This window comes from Coregonus clupeaformis, chromosome 26, assembly GCF_020615455.1.
Source record: "Coregonus clupeaformis isolate EN_2021a chromosome 26, ASM2061545v1, whole genome shotgun sequence".
NCBI lineage: Eukaryota > Metazoa > Chordata > Actinopteri > Salmoniformes > Salmonidae > Coregonus > Coregonus clupeaformis.
In genome coordinates this window covers 50905086-50924028 of record NC_059217.1, presented here as the reverse complement: position 1 = coordinate 50924028, position 18943 = coordinate 50905086, and the positions used below count along the sequence as shown (strand labels likewise).

The 18943-nt window shown below is 44.2% G+C and overlaps 1 protein-coding gene across 2 annotated transcripts; it reads left to right on the top strand.

Moving 5' to 3' along the window:
* Nucleotides 1–127: 127 nt before the first annotated feature.
* Nucleotides 128–18581, top strand: LOC121538440 (dynactin subunit 4). Of its 2 annotated transcripts, XM_041846451.2 has the most exons (14): nt 128–322; nt 1377–1447; nt 2223–2401; nt 2831–2874; nt 3086–3193; nt 5550–5570; nt 5963–6036; nt 6824–6936; nt 13978–14087; nt 14224–14297; nt 14414–14468; nt 15532–15639; nt 18036–18133; nt 18279–18581. In XM_041846451.2, the coding sequence occupies exons 1-14, from the start codon at nt 188–190 to the stop codon at nt 18493–18495; spliced, it is 1407 nt and encodes a 468-aa protein (XP_041702385.1). In that variant the 5' UTR covers nt 128–187; the 3' UTR covers nt 18496–18581. The 2 variants fall into 2 exon arrangements, with proteins under 2 accessions (XP_041702385.1, XP_041702394.1); XM_041846460.2 differs by lacking the exon at nt 5550–5570 and having other exon boundaries at nt 129–322.
* Nucleotides 18582–18943: the final 362 nt, after the last annotated feature.

Sequence of the window (18943 nt, the reverse complement as noted above, 5' to 3'; positions counted from 1 at the left end):
CAAAAAATAAACAAAATAGCTCCGACTGGGAAAAATCGATTTGAACGGCCATCCAACTCGGAATTCCAACTCATGAACTCGGGCCTCTTTCTGAAGCTCCGACTTTCCGAACCGAATCACTGACGTCATGATTAGATCTCGTATTTCTCCGAGTCCCCAGTTGTTTTGAACGCGGCATCAGTTAGAGATGGCGTCGCTTCTGCAGCCTGACAGGGTTCTCTACCTAGTTCACGGAGAGAAAAAGATCCGATCTCCGTTGTCTACACTTTATTTTTGCCGGTATTGCAGTGATTTGCGTTCCCTAGAATGTGTGTCTCACGAGGTAAGTGACGAAAATGTCAACACTACTTTTACTAACTATCTCAATCAGAGATATCTAGCTAACTCGTAGCGTTAGCTGTTTGGGAGGGATTGGTCAACATAGTCCAGCCCCCGTACAAAAAACATTGTAATCTTATTTGCCATATCGCACGCCAATCAATGTTTATTAACCAACTCTGTCGTCTGATTGGCCGTATATGCCGTCTTTACTTCCGTCCTACTTTCATAATGTTGTACGTTTTATCTAGCTACCTAGCTAAGCTAACTGTTAACAAGCAAGCAAGCAAGACAGCTAGCCAAACAACATATTACATCCGTTTATTTGGTCGGTGTTCACTATGAACTTATTTTCTCCAATTAACAGTGACACATTCCCACTGGAAATACAACTTAAACTTAACAGCCGTTTGAAAAGCTTTTTTAATTGTTAGCTAGCTATACAGCCCCCTAGGTAGCTAGTCAGCTGGCTAACGTACGCTATTCATCACCACACCCAGACAGAGCGACCACAGTGGGGTCTCAGATCTAGCAAACAGCTTTTGACAGAGTTCGTTATTCTTGTGAAATATCTTATTTAGGTATCTAGCTAACTATTTATCTAGCGATGTAGTTGATACGTGCCACGTCAGACAGCTTTGATTCTTAACTTACACAGCCACACAACGGACAGTGACCCTCACCCATAGAAACTCACATTTGTATTACTGAAGCTGAACCAGTATCTGTTAGGTCTAACGCACAGAAATTGGGTCATGCTGAAACATGATTACTGTCTGTGCAGTTATAACTACTAGCTAGCTACGAGGGATAGCTATGCACATTCATGTCCCACTAACCACAGGAAGCTGCTGAGGGGAGAACGGCTCATAATAATGGCCGGAACGGAGCAAATGGAATGGCATCAAACACCTGGAAACCAATGTGTTTGATGTATTTGATACCATTCGAAAAAATTCCGCTCCAGTCATTAACACAAGCACGTCCTCCCCAATTAAGGTGCCACCAACCTCCTGTGCCACTAACATAAATTGTTGAATGCTGCCTCTGGTTTCCAGGTGGACTCTCATTACTGTCCAAGCTGCCTGGAGAATATGCCTTCAGCAGAGGCAAAGCTGAAGAAGAACAGGTGAGTAACATTTGCAACTGAGCATCAGCATAGACCTGTTTTATATAGGGTCTATAGCATGGACCTATTCCTTACTGTCTAGCCATTGACAATGTTCACTGCATCCAGCCTACATTTCCCAGCTCTCTGTTTTGTTCTAGGAAGAGGATATTCAACCAGCTGAATGAAAACTTCAGGTTAGACATAGAGGTTAGGGTTAAGGTTAGTGTTAAGGTTGGGTTTATCTATAGTTCATGTTCTATATTAGTGCAAGGAATTGCCAGGGACCTCAAGATACGATGTATCACGATACTTAGGTGCCGATACGATATGTATTGCGATTCGATGTTCCAAACATATTGCTCACCATATGTCTGCTGCAGAGGGACAGAGAGAGCCATGATATTTTGTTGTTGTTGTTGTTGATCGGTCATGGAAATAAAGTGCTGAAAACAAATTGGCTCCGATTTTAAAAAGAAGATGGAGAACAAGTTATGAAGGGAAAATACTGGAGGTTTGGTGCAGGTACAGCCAATTTGCGCAGAAATAATATTGGCGATACGATATATCGTCAAAATTAATATTAATATCCCCCCCCCATCATCACTATTCTATGGGGTCAAAGGTTATATTAAGGTTAGGTGTAGCCTAGTTTACGTGAGGTCAGGGTTAAGGAAAGCCATAAAAGCTAGCATTGGGTCAGATTACTGTGATTATTTCTTCCTGTTGAATATATATATATATATACACTACCTTTGTTCTAACTAGCTATACCTCCTTCCTCTGCGTGCCCCAGGTGTGCCAACTGCTTCGACTGCCCATGCTGCATGCACACCCTGTCCACACGGGCAACCAACATCCCAGCCCCTCTTCCTGACGACCCCAGCAAGACGTCCATGAAGAAGGCCTACTACCTGGCCTGTGGCTTCTGTCGCTGGACATCCAGAGATGTGGGCATGGCTGACAAGTCTGTGGGTGAGTGCCAGGCCTACCTCACTGTTGACGAAGAGGGGGAGATATTGGACTCTTTATATTGGGCCAGTGTTAGGCATGGGTCAACTATTCTGTGGCTGGCTGAGGGTGGGAAGTGGCTTCAACCAAATCAAATAGCAAACCTTGCTAGTGATCATAGTTACTACTGAAGGAAGTGTCCCCTGCACGGGTGACGAGGGGGAGATATTGAACTGACTATTGATAATAGGCCATGTTAGAATGGTCCAAATGCAAAAAAACGAATTCATATTTGATGTATGGAGCTTTGTTTGGATTTGTTACCCTGAGTAGAGATCTGTCCCTTATCATGTAGACGTGTGCACTAGTGGCCTACGTGTCTGTTGTGTGATTTGACTTGTTGGGTGTTTTCTGGACGACTGTTGAAGTTCTTTCTCTTTGTCTTCACTTCAGCCAGTGGAGGATGGCAGGAGCCTGAGAACCCTCATACTCAACGGGTAGGTTGCCTGCCTTTGGTCTGATCTTCAATTCAGCTAGACAACCCCAGGCTGTAGAATGCTGTGACGCTGGAAGTTGCATAGAGTCTTTTGTAACTGATGCTGTATTAAAAAAACGCACTGCGTGATCAACCACAAACAGCACACTGCTGATACAGGCTCCAGGCCTAAATGGTGGCTTTGACTCGTGTTATGTCTATTCTTCCTCCAGATCAATAAACTGATAGAGTATTACCAGCAGCTGGCCCAGAGAGAGAAACTGGACAGGGACAGGAAGAAGCTGGCCAGGAGACGACCATACATGCCGCTGGCCTTCTCGGTACACACCTCTCTCACACACACACACACACACACACACACATCTCACACACACACACACTCCGGCAGATAACATGCTCAGCTTTCACACTTCTCTCTGGAATATGAACTTGACTGTTTTACACGTTAACCACGGCCCAGCGCCCACCTTTATAATGAGACATATCATGATGAGCATTCTCAAAGCCGCAAAAACGCTTTTCATGTTTGTTTGTTTGTTGTTATGGCTGTGTTATTAACCCTGCTGGTGGCGGGGTCTGAAATTAACAAGGCAACTACAGTGGCTTGTGAAAGTATTCATCCCCCTTGGCATTTTTCCTATTTTGTTGCCTTACAACCTGGAATTAAAATTTATTTTTGGGTGGTTTGTATCATTTGATTTATACAACATGCCTACCACTTTGAAGATGCAAAATATTTTTTGTTGTGAAACAAACAAGAAAAACAGAAGACTTGAGCGTGCATAACTATTCACCCCCCCCCCCCAAGTCTCTTGGGGGTATGTCTCTATAAGCTTGGCACATCTAACAACTGGGATTTCTGCCCATTCTTCAAGGCAAAACTGCTCCAGCTCCTTCAAGTTGGATGGGTTCCGCTGGTGTACAGCAATCTTTAAGTCCATACCACAGATTCTCAATTGGATTGAGGTCTGGGCTTTGACTAGGCCATTCCAAGACATTTAAATGTTTCCCCTTAAACCACTCAAGTGTTGCTTTAGCAGTATGCTTAGGGTCATTGTCCTGCTGGAAGGTGAACCTCCGTCCCAGTCTCAAATCTCTGGAAGACTGAAACAGGTTTCCCTCAAGAATTTCCCTGTATTTAGCGCCATCCATCGATTATTCCTTCAATTCTGACCAGTTTCCCAGTCCCTGCCGATGGAAAAACATCCCCACAGCATGATGCTGCCATCACCATGCTTCACTGTGGGGATGGTGTTCTCGGGGTGATGAGAGGTGTTGGGTTTGCGCCAGACATAGCGTTTTCCTTGATGGCCAAAAAGCTCAATTTTAGTCTTCTCTGACCAGAGTACCTTCTTCCATATGTTTGTGAGTCTCCCACATGCCTTTCGGCGAACACCAAACGTGTTTGCTTATTTTTTTCTTTAAGCAATGGCTTTTTTCTGGCCACTCTTCCGTAAAGCCCAGCTCTGTGGAGTGTACGGCTTAAAGTGGTCCTATGGACAGATACTCCAATCTCCGCTGTGGAACTTTGCAGCTCCTTCAGGGTTATCTTTGGTCTCTTTGTTCCCTCTCTGATTAATTCCCTCCTTGCCTTGTCTGAGTTTTGGTGGGCGGCCCTCTCTTGGCAGGTTTGTTGTGGTGCCATATTCTTTCAATTTTTTAATAATGGATTTAAATGGTGCTCCGTGGGATGTTCAAAGTTTGATATTTTTTTATAACCCAAACCTGATCTGTACTTCTCCACAATTTTGTCCCTGAACTGTTTGGAGAGCTCCTTGGTCTTCATGGTGCCGCTTGCTTGGTGGTGCCCCTTGCTTGGTGGTGCTCCTTGGTCTTCATGGTGCCCACTTGCTTAGTGGTGTTGCAGACTCTGGGGCCTTTCAGAACAGGTGTATAAATACTGAGATCATGTGACAGATCATGTGACACTTAGATTGCACACAGGTGGACTTTATTTAACTAATTATGTGACTTCTGAAGGTAATTGGTTGCACCAGATCTTATTTAGGCGCTTCATAGCAAAGGGGGTGAATACATATGCACACACGACTTTAACGTTATTACATTTATTTTTTTTTTTTAAACAAGTTATTTTTTTCATTCCACTTCACCAATTTGGACTATTTTGTGTGTCATTATAATCAAATGATACAAACCACCCAAAAATCAATTTAAATTACAGGTTGTAATGCAACAAAATAGGAAAAAACGCCAAGGGGGATGAATACTTTTGCAAGGCACTGAATAACCTGCATGATGTACTGTAATAGTTAGTTCCAGTATGTTAACATTTGATTGAAATGCATGTATAGTTTGTGTTAATGGTCGGAAGGACTGGTTTGGTTCAGAACCTGGCCCATACTGGAACATTGCATTCAGAACCTGTGATTGGTGAAGGGTCACTATATGCTAGCTGCTAGCTGTGTGCTAGCTGCTAGCTGTGTGCTAGCTGCTAGCTGTGTGCTAGCTGCTAGCTGTGTGCTAGCTGCTAGCTGTGTGCTAGCTAGCTATATACTAGCCACTGCAGCTGAATAGTTCATCTCTACCACTGATGCTTTTCTGTTGCATGTTATCAGTTACTGAAATGTTTGCTTCAGTGCTTTGGTTTCACCTGATACTTCTCTTCTCTTCTCTTCTGCACGCTGACATGTTGGTTTTTAACCCCTTCCCACCCAGCAACACACTATTCATGTGGTGGTGAGTTGTAGTTTGATAGTCAAAGCACTGTTCTCTCTCGCTCCCTCGTTAGGAAATGTACCGTTAAAGCTGATTTGGCCTGTAATATAGTAGAGTAGTAACTCTTCTCCCACTGTGAACATACATAAAGATTTTTGTTGTCGTTGTTCAAACCAAATTATTTATCTAGATTTGTTTTTTTTCTTTGATTTCGATCACAATTTTATTTTAGGCATTTATGCTAGTAAATGTTTTCCTAATTAGATATTTAAAAAAATGCCTAGTAAAGGAAAAATATGAACCATTTTATCAGTCATCAATGGAAAAATGCCAGTGGTGTTCCTCTCCCATAAGTCTACCACGTGGTGTCTGCCTGTGAGTTAGCTGACGTTGTGTTGCTCTGCCGTATAAAGGAGAAGTATGGTCTGGGTACCAGACTACAGCGACAGAGGCCTGGAGCTCCTATCACCAGTCTGGCTGGTCTTTCGTGAGTATTACATGACATTCCAATAATGTTATTGTCCGTAAAGTACGAGTATCACATCCTCTCGTGTAATACTATACTGTACCATTCCTTTATATTGTTCAAAAAGTATGAGTATCACATCCTCTCATGTCTGTCCATGTCTCCTATAATGACCTTCACCGTGTCTGTCCCTGTCTCCTATAATGACCTTCACTGTGTCTGTCCCTGTCTCCTATAATGACCTTCACAGTGTCTGTCCCTGTCTCCTATCATGACCTTCACTGTGTCTGTCCCTGTCTGCTATCATGACCTTCACTGTGTCTGTCCCTGTCTGCTATCATGACCTTCACTGTGTCTGTCCCTGTCTCCTATCATGACCTTCACTGTGTCTGTCCCTGTCTCCTATCATGACCTTCACTGTCTGTCCCTGTCTCCTATCATGACCTTCACTGTGTATGTCCCTGTCTCCTATCATGACCTTCACTGTGTCTGTCCCTGTCTCCTATCATGACCTTCACTGTGTCTGTCCCTGTCTGCTATCATTACCTTCACTGTGTCTGTCCCTGTCTCCTATCATGGCCTTCAGTGTCTGTCCCTGTCTCCTATAATGACCTTCACTGTGTATGTCCATGTCTGCTATCATGACCTTCACTGTGTCTATCCATGTCTCCTATCATGACCTTCACTGTGTCTGTCCATGTCTGCTATCATGACCTTCACTGTGTCTGTCCATGTCTCCTATAATGACCTTCACTGTGTCTGTCCCTGTCTCCTATAATGACCTTCACTGTGTCTGTCCCTGTTCCAGTCTGAAGGAAGGTGAAGACCAGAAGGAGATGAAGATAGAGCCAGCCCAAGCCTTAGACGAGGTGGAGCCACTGCCTGAAGACTGCTACACCAGACCTATCAACCTACCAGAGGGTAAGAGACACTGACCCCCTAAGCCTGACCCCCTAAGCCTGACCCCTGACCCCCTAAGCCTGACCCCTGACCCCCTAAGCCTGACCCCTGACCCCCTAAGCCTGACCCCCTAAGCCTGACCACTGACCCCCTAAGCCTGACACTGACGACCCCCTAAGCCTGACACTGACGACCCCCTAAGCCTGACCCCTGACCCCCTAAGCCTGACCCCTGACCCCCTAAGCCTGACCCCTGACCCCCTAAGCCTGACCCCTGACCCCCTAAGCCTGACCCCTGACCCCCTAAGCCTGACCCCTGACCCCCTAAGCCTGACCCCTGACCCCCTAAGCCTGACCCCTGACCCCCTAAGCCTGACCCCTGACCCCCTAAGCCTGACCCCTGACCCCCTAAGCCTGACCCCTGACCCCCTAAGCCTGACCCCTGACCCCCTAAGCCTGACCCCTGACCCCCTAAGCCTGACCCCTGACCCGGACCTTTAACACTGCAGTAACCCTACACCAGACCTATCAACCTGAGGGTAACAGTGATCACTACTTTTTAAAGCTACAATCCTTAATTGAAACAAAGTGTTTTCCCCACACCTGTTTCGGTTAAAAGTTGAGCGATGGGGCTGGAGAAATGTAACCACTCTCAAATTCACAGACCGAGCTATGGATGCAAGGACTGACCATCTATGATATCAGCATTATAGGTTGAACCATGTAATGAGGCTATACAGTGGTTTACATTTACAGTGCATTCGGAAAGTATTCAGACCCCTTGACTTTTTCCACATTTTGTTACTTTACAGCCTTATTATAAAATGAAAATGGATTAAATTGTTTTTTTCCCCCTCATCAAGCTACACACATAATGACAAAACAAAAACAGGTTTCTAGAAAATTTCGCAAATATATTAAAAATAAAAAAACGAAATGACATTTACATATTCAGTATTCAGACCCTTTAATCATTACTTTGTTGAAGCACCTTTGGCAGCGATTACAGCCTTGTCTTCTTGGGTATGACGCTACAAGCTTGGCACACGTGTATTTGGGGAGTTTCTCCCATTCTTCTCTGCAGATCCTCTCAAGCTCTGTCAGGGCGGATGGGGAGCGTCGCTGCACAGCTATTTTCAGATAGCTCCAGAGATGTTCGATCGGGTTCAAGTCCGGGCTCTGGCTGGGCCATTCAAGGACATTGAGACTTGTCCTGAAGCCACTCCTGCATTGTCTTTGCTGTGTGCTTAGGGTCGTTGTCCTGTTGGAAGTTGAACCTTCACCCCAGTCTAAGTTCCTGAGCGCTCTGGAGCAGGTTTTCATCAAGGATCTCTCTGTACTTTGCTTCGTTAATCTTTCCCTCGATCCTGACTAGTCTCCCAGTCCCTGCCACTGAAAAACATCCCCACAGCATGATGCTGCCACCACCATGCTTCACAGTAGGGATGGTGCCAGGTTTCCTCCAGACGTGACGCTTGGCATTCAGGCCAAAGAGTTAAGTCTTGGTTTCATCAGACCAGAGAATCTTGTTTCTCATGGTCTGAGAATCCTTTAGGTGCCTTTTGGCAAACTCCAAGCGGGCTGGCATGTGGCTTTTACTGAGGAGTGGCTTCCGTCTGGCCACTCTACCATAAAGGCCTGATTGGTGGAGTGCTGCAGAGATGGTTGTCCTTCTGGAAGGTTCTCCCATCTCCACAGAGGAGCTCTGTCAGAGTGACCATCGGGCTCTTGGTCACCTCCCTGACCAAGGCCCTTCTCCCCCGATTGCTCAGTTTGGCCAGGTGGCCAGCTCTAGGAAGAGTCTTGGTGGTTCCAAACTTCTTCCATTTAAGAATGATAGAGGCCACTGTGTTCTTGGGGACCTTCAATGCGGCAGACATTTTTTGGTACCCTTCCCCAGATCTGTGCCACGACACAATCCTGTCTCGGAGCTCTACGGACAATTCCTTCGACCTCATGGCTTGGTTTTTGCTCTGACACGCACTGTCAACTGTGGGACCTTATATAGACAGGTGTGTGCCTTTCCAAATCATGTCCAATCAATTGAATTTACCACAGGTGTACTCCAAGTTGTAAAAACATCTCAACGATGATCAATGGAAACAGGATGCACCTGAGCTAAATTTCGAGTCTCATAGCAAAGGGTCTGAATACTTATGTAAGAGCTATTTTTTTATATTTAATACATTTGCAAAAAATGCTAAACCTATTTTCACTTATTGTGTGTAGATTGAAAAAAATAAATACATTTAAACAATTTTAGAATAAGGGTGTAGCCAGTGGAAGTCAGTGCCGTTTTATTTTTTTCATGAGCATGGCCTTGTATACGTCAAAAGTTTTGAGAATGACACAAGTATTGGTCTTCACAAAGTTCGCTGCTTCAGTGTTATGAGATATTTTTGTCAGATGTTACTATGGTAATACTGAAGTATAATTACAAGCATTCCATAAGTGTCAAAGGCTTTTATTGACAATTACATTTAAGTTTATGCAAAGAGTCAATATTTGCAGTGTTGACCCTTCTTTTTCAAGACCTCTGCAATCCGCCCTGGCATGCTGTCAATTAACTTCTGGGCCACATCCTGACTGATGGCAGCCCATTCTTCCATAATCAATGCTTGGAGTTTGTCAGAATTTGTGGGTTTTTGTTTGTCCACCCGCCTCTTGAGGATCGACCACAAGTTCTCAATGGGATTAAGGTCTGGGGAGTTTCCTGACCATGGACCCAAAATGTTGATGTTTTGTTCCCCGAGCCTTTTAGTTATCACTTTTGCCTTATGGCAAGGTGCTCCATCATGCTGGAAAAGGTATTGGTCGTCACCAATGGATGGTTGGGAGAAGTTGCTCTCGGAGGATGTGTTGGTACCATTCTTTATTCATGGCTGTGTTCTTAGGCAAAAATGTGAGTGAGCCCACTCCCTTGGCTGAGAAGCAACCCAACACATGAATGGTCTCAGGATGCTTTACTGTTGGCATGACACAGGACAGATGGTAGCGCTCACCTTGTCTTCTCAGGACAAGCAAGGCGTTTTCCGGATGCCCCAAACAATCGGAAAGGGGATTCATCAGAGAAAATGACTACCCCAGTCCTCAGCAGTCCAATCCCTGTACCTGATGTTTTTCCTGGAGATAAGTGGCTTCTTTGCTGCCCTTCTTGACACCAGGCCATCCTCCAAAAGTCTTCGCCTCACTGTGCGAGCAGAAGCACTCACACCTGCCTGCTGCCATTCCTGAGCAAGCTCTGCACTGGTGGTACCCCGATCCCGCAGCTGAATCAACTTTTGGAGACTGTCCTGGCGCTTGCTGGACTTTCTTGGGCGCCCTGACGCCTTCTTCACAACAATTGAACCTCTCTCCTTTAAGTTCTTGATGATCCCAAATGGTTGATTTAGGTGCAATCCTACTAGCAGCAATATCCTTGCCTGTGAAGGCCTTTTTGTGCAAAACAATGATGACGGCACGTGTTTCCTTGCAGGTAACCATGGTTAACAGAGGAAGAACAATGATTTCAAGCACTACCCTCCTTTTAAAGCTTCCAGTCTGTTATTCTAACTCAATCAACATGACAGAGTGATCTCCAGCCTTGTCCTCGTCAACACTCTCACCTGTGTTAACGAGAGAATCACTGACATGATGGCAGCTGGTCCTTTTCGTGGCAGGGCTGAAATGCAGTGGAAATGTTTTTGGGGGATTAAGTTCATTTTCATGGCAAAGAGGGACTTTTTGCAATTAATTGCAATTCATCTGATCACTCTTCATGACATTCTGGAGTATATGCAAATTGCCATCATCAAAACTGAGGCAGCAGACTTTGTGAAAATGTAGTATTTGTGTCATTCTCAACTTTTGACCACGACTGTATATTACAGCATATTGGATGACTGTCATCCATATTCCATTCATCCAGTTCAATGTAACAGTCGATAGGTTTAGGCTACTACATGATACTCAAATTTTCCCTATACCCATCATGAGGTTGCTACAACCTAGCCTATGAATGAAAGTTTACAACGTAGGTGCACACAGGTCGAGAGACACATTTGAGGTGACAGACAGTGACACATTCAATACCACCTTGCCCACTCTTACCTGCATCTAGCTGATATAGGGCGTAATCATTAGTCCAACACTTGCAAACGAGAGTTTCTATTGGACAAATTCAGTTATGTTTATCCCCGTTTCGTTTGCTTCCGTTTTAAGAAAGGTTTTTCAACAGAATCGGAGGAATGAATACACCCCTGATCACGCGTAAACAGTTTACTTTCATAGCAGCCACGTTGTATTCCTCAATGCGTCAATGCGCAACGAATCAGCTGAATGTGACCAGGCGAAAACCTTTCCAAGCCAAACCGCTACACACAGCCTACATCGTTGTCCCCATGTTGGTTAAAGTAACGTCCTAGTCAACATAGCGAATATAACTAATGCGTTAGTAAACCCACTACAATCATGCAGTAACGTTAGTGTATAGTCAGTAAGCAGTTTAGCAGTTACACTGGCGGGCCCCGGTGGCAATACATTCATAAAACCAAAAGCTTACCTTTTTACTTGGAAGAGTTCCAGTGTTGTGTTGGATAGTCATAACCAGCTAGCAAACATAGCATCCCTCTGTTTGAGCAGGGTGTTTCAGTAGGCTAAACTAGCCCTCCCTTGCGCAGGGTGTTTCAGTAGGCTAAACTAGCTAGCTGCATTTGCTAGCTAAGTAAGTGAAACTGAAAGTGAAAATAAAATTACTCTCTTGCTTCTCCTTCATTTTTGAAGAAATTAATTTGTTAAACTGTTCAATTATTGTCCTTCTCTCTCTGAGTCAACTACTCACCACATTTTATACACTGCAGTGCTAGCTAGCTGTAGTTTATGCTTTCAGTACTAGATTAATTCTCTGATCCTTTGATTGGTTGGACAACATGTCAGTTCATGCTGCAAGAGCTCTGATAGGCTGGAGGACATCCTCTGGAAGTTGTCATAATTACTGTGTAAGTCTATGGAAGGGGGTGAGAACCATGAGCCTCCTAGGTTTTGTATTGAAGTCAATGTACCCAGAGGAGGACGGAAACTAGCTGTCCTCCGGCTACACCATGGTGCTACCCTACAGAGTGCTGTTGAGGCTACTGCAGACCTTTATTGCAATACAGTGTGTTTTAATCAATTATTTGGTGATGTGAATATATTTAGTATAGTTTTATTTAAAAAGGATAACTTAAAAAAAATGTTAACATTTAATTTTTATGAAATACACTGAGGAGGATGGACTGGCTATAACGTAACAACATGTGGAAAAAGGGACGGGGTCTGAATACTTTCCGAATGCACTATATGTTGTTTACAAATGTTGGAGTAAAACAAGTTTATATTTTGGGTTCTGATGGGGTACGACAGTTGAACTAAGCTCATGAGGCATTTATAAGTTATATACTCAGTCAACGGGTATAGATAAATCATTTATAAGTCTGAAAATGGATGTAGCAATTCTAGCTTCATCCACTACTTTCCCTTGAAGCTATATGTTATAATAATGTCTAAGTCTACAGCTATGTCCGGGTACACTGGTTGTTTTTGAAATCTGCCTTGTGTTAACCTCCCTGTGTGGCCTGGTTGACCATGTTGTGTTAACCTCCCTGTGTTGCCTGGTTGACCATGTTGTGTTAACCTCCCTGTGTTGCCTGGTTGACCATGTTGTGTTAACCTCCCTGTGTGGCCTGGTTGACCATGTTGTGTTAACCTCCCTGTGTGGCCTGGTTGACCATGTTGTGTTAACCTCCCTGTGTGGCCTGTGACCATGTTGTGTTAACCTCCTGTGTGGCCTGGTTGACCATGTTGTGTTAACCTCCCTGTGTGGCCTGGTTGACCATGTTGTGTTAACCTCCTGTGTGGCCTGGTTGACCATGTTGTGTTAACCTCCCTGTGTGGCCTGGTTGACCATGTTGTGTTAACCTCCCTGTGTGGCCTGGTTGACCATGTTGTGTTAACCTCCCTGTGTGGCCTGGTTGACCATGTTGTGTTAACCTCCCTGTGTGGCCTGGTTGACCATGTTGTGTTAACCTCCCTGTGTGGCCTGGTTGACCATGTTGTGTTAACCTCCCTGTGTGGCCTGGTTGACCATGTTGTGTTAACCTCAGGGTCTGTGTTGTGTTAACCTCAGGGTCTGTGTTGTGTTAACCTCAGGGTCTGTGTTGTGTTAACCTCATGGTCTGTGTTGTGTTAACCTCATGGTCTGTGTTGTGTGTTAACCTCATGGTCTGTGTTGTGTTAACCTCATGGTCTGTGTTGTGTTAACCTCATGGTCTGTGTTGTGTGTTAACCTCAGGGTCTGTGTTGTGTTAACCTCATGGTCTGTGTTGTGTTAACCTCAGGGTCTGTGTTGTGTTTTAACCTCATGGTCTGTGTTGTGTGTTAACCTCAGGGTCTGTGTTGTGTGTTAACCTCATGGTCTGTGTTGTGTTAACCTCGTGGTCTGTGTTGTGTGTTAACCTCGTGGTCTGTGTTGTGTGTTAACCTCATGGTCTGTGTTGTGTGTTAACCCTCGTGGTCTGTGTTGTGTGTTAACCTCATGGTCTGTGTTGTGTTAACCTCATGGGTCTGTGTTGTGTTAACCTCAGGGTCTGTGTTGTGTTAACCTCATGGGTCTGTGTTGTGTGTTAACCCTCAGGGTCTGTGTTGTGTGTTAACCTCATGGTCTGTGTTGTGTTAACCCCAGGGTCTGTGTTATGTTAACCTCATGGTCTGTGTTGTGTTAACCTCATGGTCTGTGTTGTGTTAACCTCAGGGTCTGTGTTGTGTTAACCTCAGGTCTGTGTTGTGTTAACCTCAGGGTCTGTGTTGTGTTAACCTCATGGTCTGTGTTGTGTTAACCTCATGGTCTGTGTTGTGTTAACCTCATGGTCTGTGTTGTGTGTTAACCTCATGGTCTGTGTTGTGTTAACCTCAGGGTCTGTGTTGTGTGTTAACCTCAGGGTCTGTGTTGTGTGTTAACCTCATGGTCTGTGTTGTGTGTTAACCTCATGGTCTGTGTTGTTGTTTACCCAGGTTGTGTTAACCTCATGGTCTGTGTTGTGTGTTATAGTGACCACCTTGCGTCAGCGGCTGCTGCAGCCTGACATCCAGCCTGCCGGAGCCTCTCAGCTCCACCCCAAACACAAACACCTGCTGATCAAGCGCTCTCTGCGTTGCAGGGTCTGTACATGACACAGTACTTTTACACCCTACTCTTCTCAGAAAGGGCATTTTACTACCTATTTTACTGTTGTTGTTTTTTGCTAGGCAATTTATCTTGATTTCTCATGGTAGAAATGTTTGCTTTTCTTCCTAGAAATGTGAGCACAATCTGAGCAAGCCAGAATTCAACCCAACCTCAATAAAGTTCAAAATCCAGCTGGTGGCTGTGTAAGTATTGCTTGGCATCCTCTCTGTACTGAACATAGTCACCTTGTTTTCTACTCCGATTGTTGGTATTGGTTTATTTATTTCTCAGTAAAGTGATGTTATTTTCAATCCTAAAGGAGTTACATCCCCGAAGTCAGAATCATGTCCATTCCAAACCTGCGCTTCCAGAAGGCAAGTCAATTATTCAAGTATAAGACATCCTATGTCACATGTTGTCTGTAGGGGAACAGAATGACTTACAGTATGAGTGGTATCATGTTGTCTGTAGGGGAACAGAATGACTTACAGTATGAGTGGTATCATGTTGTCTGTAGGGGAACAGAATGACTTACAGTATGAGTGGTATCATGTTGTCTGTAGGGGAACAGAATGACTTACAGTATGAGTGGTATCATGTTGTCTGTAGGGGAACAGAATGACTTACAGTATGAGTGGTATCATGTTGTCTGTAGGGGAACAGAATGACTTACAGTATGAGTGGTATCATGTTGTCTGTAGGGGAACAGAATGACTTACAGTATGAGTGGTATCATGTTGTCTGTAGGGGAACAGAATGACTTACAGTATGAGTGGTATCATGTTGTCTGTAGGGGAACAGAATGACTTACAGTATGAGTGGTATCATGTTGTCTGTAGGGGAACAGAATGACTTACAGTATGAGTGGTATCATGTTGTCTGTAGGGGAACAGAATGACTTACAGTATGAGTGGTATCATGTTGTCTGTAGGGGAACAGAATGACTTACAGTATGAGTGGTATCATGTTGTCTGTAGGGGAACAGAATGACTTACAGTATGAGTGGTATCATGTTGTCTGTAGGGGAACAGAATGACTTACAGTATGAGTGGTATCATGTTGTCTGTAGGGGAACAGAATGACTTACAGTATGAGTGGTATCATGTTGTCTGTAGGGGAACAGAATGACTTACAGTATGAGTGGTATCATGTTGTCTGTAGGGGAACAGAATGACTTACAGTATGAGTGGTATCATGTTGTCTGTAGGGGAACAGAATGACTTACAGTATGAGTGGTATCATGTTGTCTGTAGGGGAACAGAATGACTTACAGTATGAGTGGTATCATGTTGTCTGTAGGGGAACAGAATGACTTACAGTATGAGTGGTATCATGTTGTCTGTAGGGGAACAGAATGACTTACAGTATGAGTGGTATCATGTTGTCTGTAGGGGAACAGAATGACTTACAGTATGAGTGGTATCATGTTGTCTATAGGAGTGCCAGGTGCTGCTGACCCTGACCAACCCAGTGGAGAATATTACCCACGTCACCCTGGTGGGCTGTGAGGAGGGAGACCCAGAGGACATCAACAGCACTGCTAAGGTACTGCTGACTAGGGTTGCAAAGCCACCGGTAATATACCAAAGTTACCGGAATCTTTAGTAATTTTGGTAATTAACAGATTGCCATAGATTTTCAGTCGCAACTTTGGTAATTTTATACTTGAAAACATAAAAAAAACATGTATTCATATATGGTGTTAAGTTTTTATATCTGTGTCCATGAGTTTTTTTTTTTTGTTAATAGACCATGTGGTTCAAGAGAAAATAGCCTAATTAATGAAAAAAAAACATCTAATCAACATTATTTTCACTCTGCAACTCTTCCAACTATTGACGTTTCACAACTGCCACCAGTTTGGCCCCAAAACAGTGACAACAAATAAATGTGTAAAAAAAAATATTATATACAGTGAGTGAAAAAAGTATTTGCTCCCCTGCTGATTTTGTACGTTTGCCCACTGACAAAGACATGATCAGTCTATAATTTTAATGGTAGGTTTATTTGAACAGTGAGAGACAGAATAACAACAACAACAAATCGCTTGTCAAAAATGTTATAAATTAATTTGCATTTTAATGAGGGAAATAAGTATTTGACTCCTCTGCAAAACATGACTTAGTACTTGGTGCAAAACCCTTGTTGGCAATCACAGAGGTCAGACGTTTCTTGTAGTTGGCCACCAGGTTTGCACACATCTCAGGAGGGATTTTGTCCCACTCCTCTTTGCAGATCTTCTCCAAGTCATTAAGGTTTTCGAGGCTGACGTTTGGCAACTCGAACCTTCAGCTCCCTCCACATATTTTCTCTGGGATTAAGGTCTGGAGACTGGCTAGGCCACTCCAGGACCTTAATGTGCTTCTTCTTGAGCCACTCCTTTGTTGCCTTGGCCGTGTGTTTTGAGTCATTGTCATGCTGGAATACCCATCCACGACACATTTTAAATGCCCTGGCTGAGGGAAGGAGGTTCTCACCCAAGATTTGACAGTACATGGCCCCGTCCATCGTCCCTTTGATGCGGTGAAGTTGTCCTGTCCCCTTAGCAGAAAAACACCCCCAAAGCATAATGTTTCCACCTCCATGTTTGACGGTGGGGATGGTGTTCTTGGGGTCATAGGCAGCATTCCTCCTCTTCCAAACACGGCGAGTTGAGTTGATGCCAAAGAGCTTGATTTTGGTCTCATCTGACCACAACACTTTCACCCAGTTCTCCTCTGAATCATTCAGATGTTCATTGGCAAACTTCAGACGGGCCTGTATATGTGCTTTCTTGAGCAGGGGGACCTTGCGGGCGCTGCAGTCCTTCACGGCGTAGTGTGTTACCAATTGTTTTCTTGGTGACTATGGTCCCAGCTGCCTTGAGATCATTGACAAGATCCTCCTGTGTAGTTCTGGGCTGATTCCTCACCGTTCTCATGATCATTTCAACTCCACGAGGTGAGATCTTGCATGGAGCCCCAGGCTGAGCGAGATTGACAGTTATTTTGTGTTTCTTCCATTTGCGACCAAGCTGCTTGGCGATGGTCTTGTAGCCCATTCCAGCCTTGTGTAGGTCTACAATCTTGTCCCTGACATCCTTGGAGAGCTCTTTGGTCTTGGCCATGGAGGAGAGTTTGGAATCTGATTGATTGATTGCTTCTGTGGACAGGTGTCTTTTATACAGGTAACAAGATGAGATTAGGAGCACTCCCTTTAAGAGTGTGCTCCTAATCTCAGCTTGTTACCTGTATAAAAGACACCTGGGAGCCAGAAATCTTTCTGATTGAGAGGGGGTCAAATACTTATTTCCCTCTTTAAAATGCAAATCAATTTATAACATTTTTGACATGCGTTTTTCTGGATTTTTTTGTTGTTATTCTGTCTCTCACTGTTCAAATAAACCTACCATTAAAATTATAGACTGATCATGTCTTTGTCAGTGGGCAAACGTACAAAATCAGCAGGGGATCAAATACTTGTGTGTGTGTGTGTGTGAGATAGATAGATAGATATATATATATATAACAAGGATATTTCATGCTGAAACCCTCATATTAACACAAATGGTTTTAATGTCACAAGGACAGTGAAATGCCTTTCTTGCCAACTCAAAGCCCACCAATGGTGTTCACTAAGGTGCTGGTTTATATTTAGGATGTTTTACAGCTTTGTCATTCAATGTTTTAAAAAATCAATATATTTTTATTTAATTATATTGTGATAAGGCCACACGGAAGGCCAGAGATAATTAGACGCCTGTGATCATCTGAAGTACCCAAAAGGGGCCACTAGATGTCTTGAGCTATTTTACAGAAGATTATTGAAAGATACCAAAATTCTGGTAGTTTACTGGTAAATGTAGGAAGTTTCCAGTAATATACCCTCCCTTTGCGACCCGCTGACCTCTCACCCCTAACCTCTGTTGTTGATGATGATGATATAGTGATTGTTGTTTATAGGTGATGGTTCCTACCATGGAGTTGGTCCTGGCAGGGAAGGATGCTGCAGCAGAATACGATGAGTTGGCTGAGCCTCAGGACTTCCAGGACGACCCAGAGTAAGTCTTAAGTAGCGATAACAGAACTGAGGAGAAAGGACATTAGCGCTAGTTTAAACTAGTGTACTATATAGGGAACAGGGTGACATTTGAGCTCTGCCCCTGTTCTCCTTACCTTCCCACTCTGCTCCTGTCTCCTCTCCAGCGTGGTGGCCTTCAGGAAATCCAATAAGATCGGTTTCTTCATCAAGGTGGTCCCTCAGCGCGAGGAGGACGGTGACGTCACCGTGTCCTTTAAGATCCGCCACGACTTCCGCAACTTGGCGGCTCCCATAAGGCCGAGCGAGGAGGGCGACGCCCCCACCGAGGCCGTCTGGCTCACACACCACGTAGAGCTCAGCCTGGGGCCGCTCGTAGCGTGAGGAGGTTACACACACCGAATACATACACTGACACACACACACACACACACACAACATAGAATACACACAGAAACAGAAAATACACACATACACTAAGTTTACAAAACATTAGGAACACCTTCGCTTTCCATGACATAGACTGACCAGGTGAATCCAGGTGAAAGCTATGATCCCTTATTGATGTCACTTGTTAAATCCACTTCAGTCAGTGTAGATGGAGGGGAGGAGACAGGGTTAAAGAATGATTTTTAAGCCTTTAGACAATTGACACATGGATTGTGTATGTGTGCCATTCAGAGGGTGAATGGGCAAGACAAAAGTTTTGAGTGCCCTTTAACGGGGTATGGTAGTAGGTGCCAGGCACACCGGTTTGTGTCAAGAACTGCAACGCTGCTGGGTTTTTCATGCTCAACAGTTTCCTGTGTGTATCAAGAATGGTCCACCACCC

Excerpts from the sequence above, each read along its gene's own strand:
- LOC121538440 (XM_041846451.2), top strand. The coding sequence starts at position 188 with ATGGCGTCGCTTCTGCAGCCTGACAGGGTTCTCTACCTAGTTCACGGA. Across the intron at positions 2,402-2,830 it reads CATGGCTGACAAGTCTGTGG|CCAGTGGAGGATGGCAGGAG; the intron begins GTGAGTGCCAGG and ends TCTTCACTTCAG. Across the intron at positions 14,088-14,223 it reads AGCGCTCTCTGCGTTGCAGG|AAATGTGAGCACAATCTGAG; the intron begins GTCTGTACATGA and ends TTTTCTTCCTAG.